The 19166-nt window shown below is 38.2% G+C and overlaps 1 protein-coding gene across 1 annotated transcript in view; it reads left to right on the top strand.

Annotated features, from left to right (window-relative positions):
- The window catches only part of MAST4 (microtubule associated serine/threonine kinase family member 4), a gene marked incomplete at its 3' end in the record, with an annotated part of 71090 nt that extends 55013 nt beyond the window's left edge, over positions 1-16077 (top strand). The window contains exons 2-3 of the mRNA XM_061342673.1: positions 1080-1233; positions 15956-16077. Coding sequence (XP_061198657.1) covers positions 1080-1233; positions 15956-16077 — 276 coding nt within the window. The remainder of the gene's footprint in view (positions 1-1079; positions 1234-15955) is intronic.
- Positions 16078-19166: the final 3089 nt, after the last annotated feature.

The raw sequence follows: 19166 nt of genomic DNA on the forward strand, positions 1-19166 counted from the left end.
GGGATTTGAAGTGCTTTGTAGGATGTAACAGTACTTCCGCTGTGGGATTAACTTTTTTGTTGAGCAGAAATTGGCTTCACTGTGCATCTTCATCGGTGACCTTGACTCCTTCCTTTCAGTGAACAGGGAGGATGAAGCAGTCAGGTATGCAGGTGATACTCAGACAGCCTGACTGATAAGTTTCAGCCCATGAACTGTGAAAATTGAAAAGACTCTGATGTGCTTGGCTTCCTGAAAAATTTAGAAAGGAGTCAGGGTTTAAATGTTATAGAATAACATTTGAGTCACTTGCAAAATGGTGACATCGTGCAACTGTACCCGTTTGAGAAGGACGCCTGCAAAACTCCTTATACTTTGCTTACTCGCATCCCTGCTATTCCATTGCTGTATTTGCTCACTTGCTTTTTGTTTTGGTTTTTGTGAATTTAATCAAATATTAAGGAATTCGATGTATTGTAGAAATCAGACAGCTAAAGTGTTGTATAGGAATGATGACAGGAACAGAATTTGAAGAATAAGGATCTGTATTTCGGCTTTTTTCAAAGCCGGCATGAATGAATGCGTTTGCAAACTGGGGATTCTTTAGACCGGTCAGTGGTTTGCGCTTTGTTGATAGAACAGTGCCATCTAGTGACTACTCTCGTAAAGCTAGGGAGAAATTGCCAAGGGAAAATGTTGGTAAGAGCAGATTGCATAGATTGCAAGGTCAGATGGTTTCACAGCTGTAAAAAGACAGCTTTGTAAAAGGTCGAGTAAGCTGAAGTCTGATCCGTTGTACCTTGAGGTGGAACCACTGCCAAAATGGTCCTTGCATGAGGCTGTGGTTGGAGGTGCTGGGAACTGCACACGAGGAGGATGCCTTTCTTATAGAGCCAGCCACGGATCTAGCACTTGCAAGATTTTTGGCTTCAGTTAGCAATTTAATTACCATAAGATATTTATAAACACTTTTTTTCCCCCCCCAAAATGCTGCCATAATTTTTAGGTAAAGGTAACTTAGACTTTTTTTTAATTTTTTTTTCAGTGAAAGTAAGCATTTAAACAGCATATGTACTTTTTTTTTCTCTGTTTCTTTGCAGCCTGATCACATCCTGTCACCTCCGCCTGTGCCTTCTCAGAAATCCAGCAGTCCTGAAGCCTTCTCTAGTCCTGAAAAGTCTGATACATCTAAGAAACAGCTGAGTGAAGATGGGAGAAATCTCAGAAGGGGAAGCCTTGGAGGAGCTCTAACTGGTGAGTCTGGGGCGTGTGTAAAGTTACCAGGAGGTTTAGCAGCTGTGAAGCTGATGGTGCCTTGACCCCTGGCGTTTGCCTTGTGGACAGACATTTTGGAAGAGATGTGAGCTCCACCTGGAGTTTCCATAAAGTCTCTTCCACATGGGCTTCCTGATTGTAAGTAGAAGGAGCTCATGTTTGAAGCTCTGCTTCCGTGGGGTGCTGATAGGTGGCCAAGCACCTATTTCAAGCCTGAAAATGACCCATTTCCTGAAATTTTCAGGAATATGGCGTTTATCTTGCTGACTCAGTTTGGAGGCTTACGGGTTGTTTGAGATGTGCTCACATGCATCCATCAGTGGGATCACATACATCTTACTTTCTCAAGGTGCTGAAATGCACAGATGGTCCCTCTAGACTTGAGTTCATTAAAGAAAAAGCAGTTTGGTCTCATTTATCTGCTGGAGTCCGTGCAAGGGAGGAGGGGCATTACCAGCTAGCCACTAGCTGTAGACTTGCAAGCTCTCCATGGAACCATGTAAAGAGGTATCAGAATGTTTGAGGAGGGCTCAGGCCCTCCCTGACCTGACAGTGTCTGTGGAAAATGCCAGATGCTGAAATCACTATTGTGTCCTGAGAGCTGTATGTCTGCATACATAATGATTGATTTTGAGCAGCTAGTGAAATGAATGTGAAAACATTGGGACAGTTTAACTAGCACTTAATTTCTGTATTTCAAGAAAAAGAATTTCTAAATTTGCTAGAATTCAGCAATTAAATATATTCCTGAAATGCACAGCATCTAACAGTATGAAGAACATGCTGTGAAGAAGAGGATATTAAGTTGTCTTGTGCTTTATGTGAAGGAAAGACAGATACTACTACAGGAACTTCTTGTGTCACATCAGCACATAATCATTGCTGTGATTTTTAGTGTCACTTGGGTAAGATTTGCCATTTCCCTTGTGCCTTTATTTTTATCAAGAGTTGTATTATGAAGATTTCAGGAACGATAGATTTCTCTGTGTGAGCTTTCATGAATGATAAGTGGCTTACATCAGTCTGAAGTATAATATGGTTTCGCGAACCATGTTGGTGAATTCTGGCTTATCTGGAGTATTGATACTCTAAAAACTTGAACTGTAGATCAGACTAGTGCTTACTGATACTAAACATTGCCAGCATACAGTTTATTATTTCAGCAAGAGTTGGTGTAGGTTTTTAATTTTGTTTTTAACTTTAAAGTAGGATCATGGTCTGTAAAAATTGAACTTTTCCATATAAGCTCTCCAGATAAAGAGGAGGGAGACAGCCTAATCAAAACCAAACAAAGCAAATGTGCTCTGCTGCTGTAATCTCTGGTCTTTATCTCTACACGTGAATTATTGCTTGAGGCCTTTACAAAGGGGAAATGGATATGCTTTTTGTCTGCTTGCAATATGTTGTGCACAGTTTCATGTCGAGATTTGGGAATATAGTGTGCAATGATTTTAAACTGCTTTATTCCTAATGAACTTTAAATGAACCTGAATACCCTACGGCTTTGGTATCTTAAAATAGTTTAAATATCTTAGCAGCTTTCATGATACTGATTAAATTAATCAAAGTCATTGTGATGACAGAAGGTTGTTAATATTCTTTTGGGACTTAAAAAAAAAAATCATTTTCAAGAACTGTTGCAGATGGAGAACTATTTCCTAGAATTGTTTTTTAATGCCCAGTAATCTGAACTTAATAATTTCAGTGTAACCTCAGACTTGCATTTACCTACCTTTTTTTGCATACTGAAAGTTGGTGTTTTGTGGTTTTGTGGAGTTTCTTAAATGCTGAGGCTCATGGTTTTGGTATGGAACTACATCAATCACAATATCATAAAAAAAAAAAAAAAAAAGGAGGATGAGAAAGCCCTCCATTCAAGAGTGAGCTGTTGTGTCAGTGCACACATCCTGTCCATAGTTTCTGTTTGAGTCTTAGTATTTCTGGAAAGATACTCATGGTCCATAAGGTAAAAAAAATATACTTTGGAAAAGTTCACTTTTTTTTATCACTTTACACTGATTACTGTCTTCTTTTATCCTTTTGTCTTGTTGCTTTTGATACTCTTAAATTAAGTCGTAGCTTAATAGTGGGTATCAGTCAATTGGAAAATTGTTCAGAAAGGTATTCCTGAACAATTCAGTAGCTTAGACAGTTCAGAAATTGTCTAAGGTATGGTCTCTACCCTTGTTCAAAAATGCTACCTTTGCTAATCTCCTACAAATACATTAAGTGAGAGTAAGTAAAGCAAGAGAAGACTGCTAGCTTACAAATTTGCAGGGTATTCCTATGCTGATGCTTGATGCTCTCTCCAAATGTTAGAAGATAAGGGAATTGTGCTTTGTATGCTACTTTGACTTTGCTGTTAAAAACACAATATTATTGAGCCATAGAATATAAGTAGAATTAATGATAAAAACAAGAATAAAGATTTCATTTGTTTATATAAAAAAGAATAGCTCAAATCCTACAGGGCTGAATACTAATAGAGGTAAATAGATCGGGTTTTTATCTCTGGGAATAGATCCCAAATAAATGAGTTTATTGGACTTTATAAGGAGTAATGTTATGCATGACATATGACAAGAAATAAAATCTATATTGTTGCAATATAGTGAATGAGACTTGTAAAACCTGAAGGATTACGGTTACTGAGAACCTACTACTCTGAATTGGCTACTGTAAATTACAAAATTCTCTACATAGGAATTCGAGAAAATTGAAATACTTTGATGTACAAGGTCTTTCCAGTGGGAAAACAAGACAAGGCAGAGGAGGTTTGGAAACTTCCAGAAAGGCAGGATGGAAAGTGGAGTTGTATTCTAGATGGCTTCAGGGAAACTGGAACCCAGTTGGTTTTTTTCCTGAATTGCCCAGTTTTAAGTAATCTTGCAACCACACTTTTCCAGTGACAAGCTAAGAATGCTTTTTTTTTTTTTTTTGAGTTGAAGAAAGCTAAATCCATGTTTTTGCGAATAAATCTGCTGTTGCTTCCCTGAAAATCACTAGGGAACCACTGGAACTAAGTAAAGTTTGGCCATTAAACAAAATGAATGCTGCTTCCTGGAGACACTGCAATTATGTTCTGGAAAAGACACTACAATCTAATGGTTGTGACAGTGTTGCTTTCTCTAATCTTCATCCCCAAGGATGGGAGGAGGAGCACTGAGAAAGGGAGACTGATTTTGGAATGAAAAGACCTTATTGGATGTAGCCTAGTATTGGTCTAGCAAACCTACTTTAATAATTTGTGTTGTGATGTGCTAGCAGTACTGCTTAGCAGAAGAGAGGATGAAAAATAATATTTAATAATGGGGGTTGCTAAACATAAGCATTCATGAGATAAAACAACTTCAGAGTAAAAGTATTTGATAGTATTTATGACCAGTTCCTCTTTTAATTTAAAATGTTGTGTTTCCAAAGGATTGTAATGTTTTGGGTAGCACGAACACTTATACAATAGTGCTTGCCTTTTTATTCTGCTGCTGCGCCTTCCGTGCTCCAGCTTCCCCCTTCCTTACGTGCACTCATTCCCATAACAGCGCTTGTGACATCCTTTAAGTGGGAAGAAAACTGGAGTGTTAAGAGTTCTGCTTGTGTCTGAACTGAGTAACACGCAATCCTCACACAGTTTGTTCAACTGTGGAATAAGCTCTGTCGCAAAGCTGAGTTGTAGTTACTTATCTAATAGCCTTAGGTCAAATGGAGAGGGAAAAGTTCATTGCTTCAGAAGAATGCTGGTGCACCCTGGGTGCCAGGGGCGCTGGAGCAGTGCTGGACAGACTGACAGCAAAGCCTGGTCAGGCGAGATCAGCTCTGTTCTTCTTGGGACAATAGACCTCTGTGAGTACACATGTATTTAAACACCTCCTCCCCAGCCTTAAGTTGTCTTCTTAAGGATTCCTAGCACTGCACAGACTGGGGCTTCAAAACTTGTTTCTAATCAGGAGAAAAGATGTTTAATTAAAAAGCTGCTTTTCTGTGGTGGCTGGTTTTCTTCATCTCCACAAGCTTCAAAGAGCTGTCTATAGTCAGGGTTTTTGGCTTAAATTCTCTACAGATTTTAGTTTGCTGTGTTCAGAGATGCTTTAATGGAATTAATGGCAGAAAGTAATGTGAAAGGCTGAGAAATTAAATGAAGCTTTTACTGTGGAGGGGGTTAACCTGCAAATCACTTGAACAAGCAGATCGAATTGGCCTTGCTTTCATGTCCCATTGCTGCTGCTCAGTTTGCACTGCAGTGTGCAGTGTAGCTCTGTTCAGTGTCGTCATTTCATCTGGTGCAGCATTTGGAGATTGCCATCTACCTTTCTACTTCTGAAAGGTACAAGAGCTTATTGCTGTGAAGAGTTCGTATTTTGCAGAACGCTGCAGCTAACTCAGTTGTCTCTGTCCTGATAAGCTCTTCAGTTAGATACATAAAACAAAAAAAAACCAAACCCAAACCACTTTGTTACTTATAGTTTGAACCTCTTATCTTGCCTCTAGTTATCTAATCAATAACTGCCTGGAAGCAGACTTCCTGCTGGGCTAATTGTTGCTAGTTGTGGTAGGGCTGTTACCTTGCTAACATTAAATTGATCTTACACAAATACTGGTGATGTAACACGTAGAGACTTAATTTTATAGAATCTTTAATCCAAAGATCCTAAAGCACTTTACATTAATGAAGTGGTCAAGTAGATTTAGATATAGTAAGAGCTAAAACCTGAGAAATCTTGGGTTGTATATATTTATATATTTTTTTCTTCTCTAATATTGCTGCTTTGATGTGCTTTCTACCTCCGAGTCATCAGTCATCCAGATATGCTCAGCAATTATTGTTATAACCATATAACTAATCTGTGGTTAATTTGAAATGGATTTAGGGATCCTCAGTCTGTTTTTTGCATCAGAGATTCATCACTCTACTAACACTAATTAGCAGGAAGATCAACAGCTTTATGGGACATGAAGAGGAAGGTGTTCTCTTATCCATGGGTAGGCATGTGCTGGCAGGACTTGGAAAGGGAGGTTTTCTTTGCTTATACAGAGGAGCAGTTGTGGTGGTAGAAATCCAGAGTTTTCTCAAACGTTTTGCTGTACATTTTTTTTTCCCATTTTTGAAAATGAAAATTAGCTCATTAAGCCTCACAGTGTCAAATCTTTGATACAACTTGGTAGATGGGGAAAGCTGGGCGTAAAATTATATTAGTTGTACCTTGAAACCTCTGAAAGTGGTACCATCCCATTCTGTATGGCTGTTTATTGTAACTACAATGTGATTATTTTGGTGGCAACATCTTTAGAAGATTGTTTTTATTAATGGCAGCCAATTGACATAGATAAGGGGAGAAGTGTTCCTTGTCTCCCCTGTACAGTATCAAGATGGTTTATTGACTTCCAATTATGACACTCATTGATTATGCATGCAGTACTCCAGAAGAAGGCCTGTGGTTTTGTAGCTATCTCTGGGGTACAGCTTGGTGGGCTCTGTTGGCTTGTATCTGGCTCCAGAAGCCAGGGTGCTGTGGGATGTGGGAGGAGATTGGCTGCTAGCCCTGAGAGCTCTGTCAGGCATGCCTTTTTGTAGGAAATTTTACTTCCTGCATTTCTTTGCTCATATCAGAGCAAAAGCATATTTTTTAAATTGCTTTCATCTCCATGACACATGACAGGACTGGATGTACTGATTCGAGTCTTTTCAGCCACAGCTGCCTGAGGGCTCTCCCCAGCAGCAGCAGAGGGGAGGGTAGCAGCCCAGAGCTGGTGCTAACTGCTGGGTTTCTGGGTATACAGGTGCAAAAGGTTCAACAGCTAGGTATGCATGACAACAGTCACCACGTGCTTCATACAGTAGCATGCCTGGAGCATGTCCTGGTGTCTCTTCACTGCCTTCCTCAAAGGCTTCCTAGCTTTAAGCTTGCTCCAGAATTAATGGAAAGAACTAGAAGCAAGCTATTCTATAATTATACACCTGGGGGTTTGCTGTTTTTTTTTGTTTGTTTTGTGTTTGTTTTGGTTTTTTCCCTTTAAATAATGAAGTATAAAGCTGTCTTACACAGATGAAGTAAATACGTTCTGCTATGAAATATGCATTTTTGAGTGGTTCTTGGTGTACTGCTGGTTGAAGTGACATTAGGTTATAGTTGTCATTGTTAGTTACATTTGTCATTTAAGGCATCAATCAACCTACATAGTCAAGTTTATTTTTTTTACCTCCCTGTGTGCCTGGCAAGGTAATTTCCATATTCTTTGACATGTCTGCATCATATGATAGTCTGAGAACAGAGATATTGTATTCCTGTCTCATTATTTTGCCCTTAACTCCTCGATTGCTGCTTAATCGTGCTTGAATCATCAGAACATAGGAAGTTGATTGTTGTTGAGATAAAAGCAGACTGTAGCAGTAGAGTGCCTCATTAGCAAGCTGCCTATTTTGAAGGCTGGAGGAGTAGAGTTTAACCCTCTTTGGAAGGCTTATAAAGCGTCTTGGAAGTTGAGTCATTTGTTATAGTGGAAAAAATAAAATATGGATAAAATTAATTGCACATTTAGTTTCTGAAGTTTTGAGTTGTAGCTCCTTAAGTACTCCAAGAGCAGTTGAATTAGCTGGCTCAAGTATGCTTAGCAGTGTAACTGTAGAAGCACACATGAAAGTACTTGCCTGGGCTTAGTTAAATGCTTGGGCTTAATCAGCTGATTACCTAAATCTGAGGTCTCTGAGGCTGCAGTTCTGTTATTGGTAGTACCTGAGCTCATTAGTGCAAACCTGTTTCTGCAGCGTATTTATAAATGGTATTGCATGTCAGGACTGTATTATCTGTACTCTTAGAGGCTGAAGTCTCCCTTTTTCACTTAAGTGAAAACAGGGCCAGGCTTTTCTATTAAGAAACTCCACCTTTTGAAAAATTACTATAAACAAACATTGTTGCAAATAATTTCTTGTATTATGTGGCATAGCAATGTATATGTGAAACTAAAATAGGGGTCAGAGCAGGGACTTAAGGAAAAGTAGTGTGTTGACACTTCATGCTTGTAATTCATAATAGAATTGCTGAGCGCTTTCTTCATAGTGCAGTAGAAGATGTTTCATATTATAATTTCAATGATAAGAAGGTAGCAAAAAAAAAAAAGATGTTGAGATTGAGAAGAGTTGGGAGCCAAGAGTGTTAGCAGCTGCCTGAAGTAGCTGTTCATCTAGTGTTTGACCTGAGCAATAGTGAATTTTCTCGAGTTCTTAAAATTAGACTACATGTATTCTAGGCACAACTTGGTTGAAAGTCTGACAGTTTTGGAGTTGCAGGTAAGACCTAGCTCTGAGTGTGCAGTATTGACTGTATATGAGAAGGAACACTAGAACTGTATCATCACTTAGATCTAGTCCAGTTTAATGTGCTTTTGGTAGCATCATGTGTTCAGTCTGAACCTTAAATTTCTGGTTTTTCCTCCTATTTTCAGAGTTTCAGAGCCGGCTCTTCATTTTTTTTCTGGAGCAGTTGTAGAGTGGAAAAAAATGCTGAAAGGGTAGCAGAAATATTTGTCTATCAAAGTTATGTTGCAGAATGATCTGGCAGTCTGTCATTTTTGGAGCTACATGTTAGAAGTATGGAAGCAGGTTCTATTTGTTGGTAAGATAAAGAAAAGGAAGAGGCAGAATGTGCCCATCTCTGAGCTCACTGATGAATAAGTTATCTGCAACTAATCATTTTTCTGGGTTGTATTCCAGTAGAATTGGGAGGTCTATAAGAAGAGTTGTAAATTATAACTTCAGGCTTTAGGGTTTGTTGTTTTTGGTTTTTTTTTTTTTTTTTTATCAGACAGATAGCAGTGTCATTAGCTATCTAATACTGTATTGCAGTAGACATTTCGTATGGAAAACAGAAAAAACAAAACCCAAAATCCAAACACTGTCCTCACCTCCAAAATCTAAATAAAACTAAAGAGATTTGCTGGTGATCCCAAATGCCTTTCAAATATTTTATTGCGGTTATAGTACTTCAATAATAGATTGCAAATCATCAAAATATAAAAGTAACTTCAGTGAGTGCTGTGCAGAGGAACTTTGAGTAATTTCCATGTAAGCAAAATTCAGTATTGTCTTTTAAGTATCTTTCAGTGAATTATATTTGTTCCAAGCATGGAAATTGCATTTATTTCTGTAAGGAAATCTTAACTATATTAACTGTATGTGACATCTTATTCTTAGTAATTGACTTACAAACAATCTTGATTCTGAATCCTTTGTAATTAATTGAGTTCTGATTTTTTTTTTAAATATATTTTAGATACAGATCTAAGCATACATCCTACTAGTTCCCGGTCCAAAACTGTATGTGTCCTTTTCCAGTTCTAGTTTTCACAATATTGGTGATATTTTAAGACCAGATGTATTGCCTTTTTTTTTCCTTTCCTTTTTTTTTTTTAAGATCATAATCTCACCTGGGTTTTGCCTTTGGTGGGCCACATTGATTTCATGCATGACCAAATACTACTTCATCTAATTTTAGAAGGTAAACCCAAGATAGAGCATTTTAAGAAGTGTTTGTAGTCTCACTTTTCATCAAAAAGTGAAAAATCTATAGAGAGTTTAATAGGATTTTTAGAAGGGCTTCTTGTGCAGTGAGAAATTATAATTGAGTCAGTTATAGGCTTAACTGAGTAATGTTATGTTTAGTGGATAGATTGGTTAAAAAAAAAATCGCCTATTGCATCAGACAAATTGGCATTGTCTGTTGACTTCAGCCATGTGCAGCTGAGTAATACGCAAACCGTGGTAATTTTCTTAAGTTGTGGGCAATAAATGAGGCATGAATTAAATGGTAACCCTTCTTTGCCTGCTGGTAGTCATTTGAAATTTAAGTAAAGTTTGTTGATGCAGCCATAGTAAAACAAGGCAAAATATTGAAAAGTTTCCTAATGATGGCTTTAAATCCATCCACTATCCATTTACTTTCCAATTACTGCTAATGCGAATTATGGGCTTTGCTCCCTCCACTCCCACAGTGTGGAATAGACCCTGAAATTTACAGCATCCACATGATTTCCTACAGCTGGGCTGTCTGCAGCAGTTAAATTTGAAGCAATAAAGCAGAATGCCCTAAACTGATAGTAAAAATACTAATGTGGGAGGCTGTTTGCTTTTCACCTGGCAGGTTTCTGTTGTTGTGGTGAGGCTTCATGTATCTGTGGGAGTGGAAGTAGTGGTATGTTGCCTCTAGCTTTGGTTTCTGCTTCCCACTGCTCCTATTGCCCAGGCTGTTTGCATGTGTCTGTAGCTGCTCTGCCTGTGCTGGGGCTACCACTGCTGGGGTGCTGAGGTGTCAGGGGTTTGGCTTCAGTCTTTCCTCCATTCACAGTAAGACCTGTCAATGAACTGTACAGTCTGGGGGTGTTTTTTTGGAGAAAAGCAGAAATTGTTAGAAGAGGGAGTAGAACCCAGCTGTGTTTCTTTTCAGTTTGTTTTGTGATCCAGAGTGATCTGCAGGGGGGTGCAGTTTTGTCTTCCACCATGGCTTGTGCCTGTTCTTCTGTTGTAGAGATATGTTGAGTGAGCAACCCACTTGAAGCTACACTTAGCAAATCTGACTGGACCACAGCATTTGGGTTTTGAGATAGGGTCAGTTATTTTTTACTTTAAAGTACTGAGTGGGAAGAAGCTTTCTGAATTGTTTTTAAAATATTCTGCACTTACGTCATAAATACATGTAAGTCATTTTTCAGAAATTAGGTAAAATAAGTATTTCTTGGCTCTTGCCTTTAAAATGTCAAAATGGCAAGAGGCTGTTTTGAAGGCTGTTATTTCACAGCAAACACATTCAGTTTAATCTGTGGTACATTGTAATCATATGCACAGCTTCCACTTTGGACTAATTGTGTCTATACTGTCAGCCCAAATCCAGATGTTTCTATTTTAGCAAAGTACATACCTGTCTTCCATTTACAGTTGAGTAATGGAAAACTGCTTTTAATATTTTCATAAAAACTTATTTCCATCAAAAACCTTCAAGGTGCTTCCTCTGTATTTATCTTCCATTTTGACAAAGTACAGAATTTCCAGCAGTGCATTCTATGCTGTCCTAAGTACTTTTGTAAAGGCAAAATCCTCTTGAATGGCAGAAGGTTCCTCCATCATATGCAGTTCCTAAAACATCAGACTGGTGAAGATTTGAGACAAGTAATTTCTAAATTAACTGAAAATGGAAAATGTATATGTACTAGATTTAAGCTCGTTTAGTAATTCTCAGCCATGCTACTGGGATATGTATTTGATAGGGAAAGATGAAGGAGGGTAATACTTCAGCAGTAGGAAAGATTTTTCTAATTAGGATAAAGCAAAGCCCACCTTCTGTGACTGATCTTTGAGTGAGTGTATGTGTTTTTTTCTAGTCCTGTTTGGCCTTAAACAGTAAGGCATACAAGAAGTATGCACACATGGGACACAATAGAATTCAGACATAACAAAGATTCTGTTTGGACTTTCTATAAATATCCACTATAAAGGAACCTAGACATACAAGAGGCAAGTTCAAGGGGAAGATGACACTGAACTCCAGTGATGTATTTATTCCCTATGTCCCCCAATGATTACATAATGCTGTTAAATAATATTTAATTATTACCGTTACATAATCAATGTAAGTCAACTTTCATTGAAATGTCTTTTGATGACTAACTTTGTGGAATAATGAGGTTTGCATTCAGGTGTGGGAAGGAATTGCACTGGTTACAGTGTTGTGACTTCAGACTGTCTTGATAGTTTCAGGCACAGGAAGGGTAGCAGAGACGCCAGCAAATTCTCTGCAGAAGGCCCAGGGGAGAACTCAAAGGCTGTCTTGAGTGGGACAGCAGTAGGGGATCTGTAGGTGATTTATCTGTATCAATAACCTGTGAAAGTAGTAAGAAAATTATTATCAGTGTGGCAGCAGTCTCTCGTTAGATGGTGATTATCCTGAACATCGGCAGTGTTTTTGTGCTGTGTATCAGCTAAAATGCTAATTAAGATGGAAGGGATGAGGTAGAGTTGAGGTGAAGTCATCCTCTCTGTCTCCGAGTCAGTTCACTCAAAAAAGGAAGTAGCTTCTTGGAATATTAAACTTGAATACAGAAATGAATGCAGTGTGAAAATCAGTAGGGCATTTAAGCTCAGGTTTTACGTGTAATACTGATTTTTGAATCACATATCAGTGAGGAAAACTGGATACATGTAAATTCAAGGGGTTATTAAAGAAAAAGTGGAGAAATGCATACAATTATGAACGTAAAAAAAAAGTGTGGAAGTACTACAGCAGCAGGAAAAAAGGACTGGATAGACTGAGGGCATTATTGAATTTTATTTTTTTTTAAGCTGGAGGAATCCATCTGACTAACTTACCATGGGCAGGGACTGTTTATTTTGTGGTGGTTTAACACAGTGGCACACTAATCTCTCAAAGCAGACGGTTTTGGAAGAAATTCTTTTTCTCTTAAGAAATGTTGACACTCCGTTTGCTTTTGGAAATGAAAAAGCCTCATTGCATTCCTATAAACTGTGTCAAACTTTTGCTTATTTTAAGAAGCACAGTATTAAATACACGGTTGTTATTTTCCAGATATTTTGTTGCAGTTGGCATTCTTGTTGATAAGTGTGAATCTCCTGGTAGTATTTCTCTGCATAAAGGTTGGCATTATGCCCTAGTAACTCCAGTAAGATACGTGTTACCATCTTATTTTATAAGCCATGGCTAGTTTTGCTTCTGTAGAAAGCATATTTATTCTATGCCATTTTTGTGTTTAAAAGCTTAAAAAGCCATGAAAGGGAATTTAGACAGTTTCAGTATGTTGTGAACTCGGCAGTGCTCTCAAGGCTCCTGTTTGGGATAAGGATGGGATGAGAGACCATTCTAGCATCACACATGCTCACATTTTCGTTGGCAGTTTTGATTGTGTCGACTGCCTAATTAGCTGCTCCACAAACCCTCCAATGTTATTTTAAATATTTCTACAGTTTAATCATGCAAGAGAGAAATAATGGGATATTAAGTGAATTCTTAGAGTGCAGACATTGGCCCTAGTGCCAAGTTAATTTCTGCTTTCTTGTCAGTCAGGCAAAATCTTACTGTTCAATGTTAATGTTGAATGTTTGGGGGTTTTTTTGATTACTGTGGTCTGGGAAAAGCTTAGTGTGACGAGTTTCAAACCCCTGCAAGAAAGGGTATTGATGAACCAAAGAGTGAAGCTCTTCCCCAGTTTCAGAGCAAGATTTATTAAAACAGACCTGTTTCTTGCTTGCATTCTCTTTTGTTCTAAAGATGAGAGGAAAACTACTGCTTTTCAAGTGTTGATTCCCATGATGATAAAAGGCACCAAGGCTATATACTACAGTGATCAAGTTGCAAGTTGTTTAACGTTGTTTTCCTGGTGGTTTGTAGAGTGGCTTAATACAGAGTTTCTAAGAGAAATTTGTGTAATGTATGCCTTGACAAAATAGGCGTTGCCAAAGTGTTTTACTGATGTTACCATCAGTGATATGATGTATTGTTTGGAGCTGTCTTGACTTTGCTGAAATTTCAAGAGCCTTCTTGCAGACCTCCATCACAGTGCTTTTAGTCTGCATTCTAGCCTCAGAAATCTTTGTAATCAGGTGATACAGCAGTAAGAAATGTCTAGTGTCACCCCAAGAATCTTATCTTACCACTGACTCTTGGGGGCAGAGTCAAAATGCAAGAAAAGGCATAGACCTCTTCTGATGTGGAAAGTATTAAAGAAATAGAGCATACCTGTTTAAATGTGAGGTGTGTATAATTTAATTTTTTCCACTAACTTTTTAATTCTCTTTTTCTTGCTTGGATAAAAAGGAGTTAACCTTTTGAGGTGCTGTAGCTGACTGCACATATCACTGATACGTACCATAATTGACATCAATGGAATATCAAAGATGTGGACATGACAATCAATGCCTTAGGCTTTTTATGGCATCCTTTTAGTTGAGCATAGTGGGAGACTATGCAAGAAGGTAACCGGAATTTGGTAGAAACAGGCAGAGAGGGCAGATGGGAAATTAATTCAGTTTTTCCAGTTCTGGGAAATGTTATCCTGGATAATTGAGCAAAAACCCACATCTTTTTTGTACGTTTTTCTTCTAGGCTCTGGCAAGCTGTTAGCAAATTGGGTGAAAAATGTTCATGGGTTCCACTTTACCAGTGTAACAAAGAACAATAGCACATTTTGAAGACTAATTGGGAAGCATTAAAAAGACTATTTTGTGCTGCTGCTTGAGAGCTCTCTAGCTCCCAGAACAGTCAGTTTCCAGCAACTCTCTGAGGATCTGCTGTCAAAAATAGGGTTATGAAGCAGAAGCCTTTGATTTCCTGTCAAATCTGTGCACACCTACCAGGGTGCGAATCCTATAGCAGTGGTCATGCACATGCCTACTCTCACTCCATAGTTCTCTGAGATTACAAGGTTAATGAGGTAATAATTAGTAATTCCAGGAAACAAATGTTTAGGATGTATAGTTGGGAAGATGGTTTTCATTTGAGCTGTTCAATAAAAATTTTGCATTGTGATTTTGAACCTAGATTTGATTAGATATTTTTTTTCTAATTGTCACTTTGCATCAGTTAGTTGGTCTTCTAAGAGAAGTCAGTTGTTTTAGTTGTGTCTTATGTTTGCATAGTTTTCAGAAAGAACTAAGAACTTAGGCTGTACATCTTTGTTAAGAATTGTATATAGCCTCTTACCCTGTTTCTTGACAGTGGCTGAAAGTAACCAGAATGGAACAGCATTATTATATGCCCGTCATCTTAATGTAATTCCCCGAGTATTCTCCCTGATGCTGTTTTGCAGCTTAGGGGCTTCCTGAGCCCATGATGCTTTCTGCCTGCTTAGTGCCTCTAGGGACAGGGTCATGACCAAGTGGGAGTGCTTGATCAGGGCTCTGACCTTCCGTTATACTTTGCTCAACTGAAGTGACACTTTCAGGCAGCAAGTACTGCAACCATGGTGGAGGGCTGTGTCAATTGCTGTCTGAGAGCCTAGTGTGTGTGTATTCCTGGGGAGTGGCTGTTGTATGCGTTGGTGATCTCCACTTTCTTGGTATGCGGGGTAAGGATACTTTTTTTGGAATTGAGTGAGGCCTATTAGGTAGATTATAAGCAATTTTGGAATAAAAGCAGAATAGTCCCCACTCACAGGGCAGTGTTATTGTTATCCTCATAAGTGCTTTATTTCAGTAAACCTCACTTTGTACCTTGTACTCAGAATTTTATTGCTCCAGGGTTAGATAGTGGCATGGTTTGGTTTTGTTGTTTGGTTTGTTGGTTTTTTTGTTTTGTTTGTTGGTGTTTTTGGGTTGTTGTTTTTTTTTTTAGTAGTTGTTTTTATTTATTTATTTTTGTCTGCTCCTCAGAATTTAGGTTCCTTTGGTTCAGACCCACCATTCTGGACGTTTGTATCTGTTGTTGCATTAATTGTGTTTGTAGGTAGGAAAAATATACAGTTGTGAGGTTACTGAAAAAAATGAGTTTGCCTAAGAGAAGTGTTGCTTGTGGAAGGGTTAACGAGAAGGGCTAGCAAGTAAACAGTAGGAATTCTGTTTGGAATTCACTTTGGTCAGAACTATAGTGAAAAAAACAAATATTTTACAACGGTAAGAGCATTACCTTATAGTAAACATTATCTTAGAGTAAGCATTGCCTCATCTGGAACATGTAACATTTTAACACACTCTTTTTTAACTTGACAGGCAAGTATCTGCTTCCCAGCTCAACAGGGCAGCAGCAATGGAAACTTGCGGATATGTCCAATCTTGTTCGCCTGCACTACCAAACACTTGGGAAGTCAGCACCTTCCCTTACTGCTAATTTGGTAAGTAATTTTGCAAAGCTTGGAGTGTACGAAGAAAAAATAATCTGTTGCACTTCTGTATTTATTGGTGGGGGTATCGGGATCAAACTAGAGCTGATTTTTAGATCAGCTTCTTGTCCCTGAGCTGCTTTTTAAAAGTACCTAATGCATTCCTGCATATAACGTTACTTAATATGTTGAGTGCAGCTGAGTAACGTTTATGGTAGCAGCAACTCTGAATTGGGATACTGGATTTTGCATAAAGTCTGAAGTCTGAGCTGAATATTGCATTGATGCAGCCCTTTGCCTTTATTTAGTTTCTTTCCTTAAAAAAAAAGGAAAAAAAACCAAACATGCATATAAAGATAGCAACAGAAGGTGACTGTGCTTTCTCTTGATTATTGTTTTCTATCAATGTCTTTATTTCCACTCTGCAGGACTCTGTCCTCAGGACAACTTAGCTGTATAAAGCATAAGCTTAGGTTTTTGGATGAAATGATCAAGGAAGAGAAAAAGGAAGAAATGCCTCATACACTAAAACTTTCAGCTCTTTTTTTTTTTAAGCACTGATTATGCTATTTTGTGGTTCTGTATATTAGGATCCAAAGAAGTGTTGAAATTTAATGCAGCACCCCATATAGTAGCCTATACTTTTCTTCAAAGGCTTACTTGAATTGCTTTAATATAGTTCATGTTGTATAAAAAAGCAGAAAAGTTTTATTAATGTTTCCCCCTTGTCCCTCTTCTGCCTTTCCACTGGTTACCAAAACTGCATTGATCCATGTTTATTTTCTAGTGTAAATTTTTGTTTCCACATGATGTTCACTTTAAAGAAGACTATGATTAAACAATGCTGAACAGATACCACCATGCCAGTTTTTAATATTATACCAGCATGTAGATGTCTGTGTTCTCTACAAATCTGTCAGAAATAGTATTTCACTTCAAGGGCAACAAATCTGCATGTACAAATGTAACTGTGACTTCTCCTTAGTGGTGGTGTTAATTGTGGCTCTTTGGGCAGATGTGGTTTATTTGACTCCATGCTAATTACAGAATATGTTTTTGGAAGTTGAGTGCTTTGAGCCCTAATGTTTTTCGGGGAACTAAATGTTAACCTATTGATTTCTGGTTTCTAGTTTGTTAGGAGAAACAGTATTTGGGTTATGTATATTTGAAATGAAAATAGATGAAAGGTCAGAAATCAATATACATTACATAAAAATGGTACAGTTTTTCCTCTTCTGGAGTTAAGAATTAAAGCCATAATTTCTTCTAATGATCTGAATTAACTAAATTTAAGAAGTGTTGTGTTGCTTTAGTTTTCTATTTCTGTGTGAACAATTACTAGTTGTCATGCTACTAGCAGCATTCTGCTCGTTTTGGTGTAATGCTTAACCTATAGAGAAGATTCAGCAGCATTTTGAGGAAAAGTATTTTGAATGGTCATAAAACAAGAGACTAATGAAAAATTCATTGAGCCATGCTTCTTTTAAGGGCCTTTTGTTCATCACCTGTCAACTTTTATGGCATATTTGTCTGCTACAGACTTCTTCCTTCCTGTCTCTCCACACTTTTATCTGTGCCTGACTGCAGCTTCTTTCATGCTGGTGCAAAAGCAGGCGAGAGCCTTTTATGTAGATCTGAGCAGACTGTGCATAGGGTGGAGTTGCAGGTTCCTGAGAAGTATTTATTTCTTATCTGGAACTGCCATCAGACTTGCGTCCTGAGGAGTATAATGTTACACTGTCACATAGGCAGAGCTCTTCTCAAGCCTCCTTTGACAAAGTCTTGTGAAAGACTTTGGGCCTTTGCTTACAAGGGGCTGTAAGTTAGGGGTCACTCTGCCTCCTTCCTTTTTTTTTTTTTTTCCTTGGTTCTGTGGTTTGGCAGAGTTCAGTTTGTGAGGCCTATTGTTATGTTTCAGAAATGGGAGCTTTCAGCTGTGTGTAGAAAAGAGCTTGACTTTATGTAGAAGAGATCTGTGTGAAGAATTTCCATGTAGCTATTCAGTCTGAGTAGAAATGATTTAAAATGCAGTGTTTCATTCATCTGAAAAATTATTAGCCTGTTACTAGTACCTCTACTAGGGCTGATCATTCTTGCTGGCATTCATACCTATCTGATGTGGACCATTACTGTGGCATTGATTATGTACCAATATAGACAAGAACGACAAGCTAGGAGCAAAAAGTTACATACTGGTAGAATTGCAATAGAATTGTAGTAGAATTGCAAACAGGGGACAAAAGACTTATTTTTTTGCTTTTCTGTTAACAGTTTGTAAAAACTTCCCAAGATTACTTCCTGTGTCACAGATGTAGGTCTTTCTGTGGGAAATTGTAGATTTTAAAGCGGGTTAGGGAATATGGATTAAAAATGGACAGCAGGTGTTGCTTTAGATGGAGTTCAGTAGCTATGCATGGTTCACTCCTGTAATATAGGTAGTTGGGCTATAGATTAAAAACACAGTTTCCATATAGAACCATGTAAGTGGGTTTAAAATGTGTTTGGGACAGCTCATTTTCAGATGAATGGCTAGTGTATTAGATTTGCTGGGGGCTCTTAATTCAGAGATAGCAAAGTGATAGTTTTATTACTTTCCTACTTGTGGCAGGAGCATGTTGAGTTGTCCACAACACAGGTTCTGTGTTCTGGTGATCACACAGATGATGGGGGTCTGCAGAGTATTAACTTGGGCTTAGAAACATTAAGAAAATAATACAGAATGTCTTCAACACTAAGCAGAAAGATGATGCTGAGGTGTGGAGCAGTTCTGTTTTGAATGTTCTCACAGGTCAAATGTTGGTCTGGTCAGTTTCTTTCTCCGTAGTCAGTGGAGAGGTAATGCATCCTCCTAGAAAGGGATTCAGAGTATGCATCTCACTGCTGAGTTTTCTGGGAGCATAGAAAAACTGTGGTAGAGCTGGTTTATCTCAATCTTCTTGTCTTATAGGCTGACAGTCATCTTGCCTGATTTTAGGCATCTATTTCAGGATGAATTGACCCCTGAAAGAGTTTCTTTTCTACTGAATTGGTTTGGGACTTCACTTAGAGTTGCTGCCTCATTCAGTGTCCAAAGCTGGGGAGTAATTCTCCTGTTCTGTCCT

This window comes from Neopsephotus bourkii, unplaced genomic scaffold (assembly GCF_033783945.1).
Source record: "Neopsephotus bourkii isolate Nb327-2 ecotype Australia unplaced genomic scaffold, CSIRO-AGI_Nbou_v1 NB_1810, whole genome shotgun sequence".
Lineage (NCBI taxonomy): Eukaryota > Metazoa > Chordata > Aves > Psittaciformes > Psittacidae > Neopsephotus > Neopsephotus bourkii.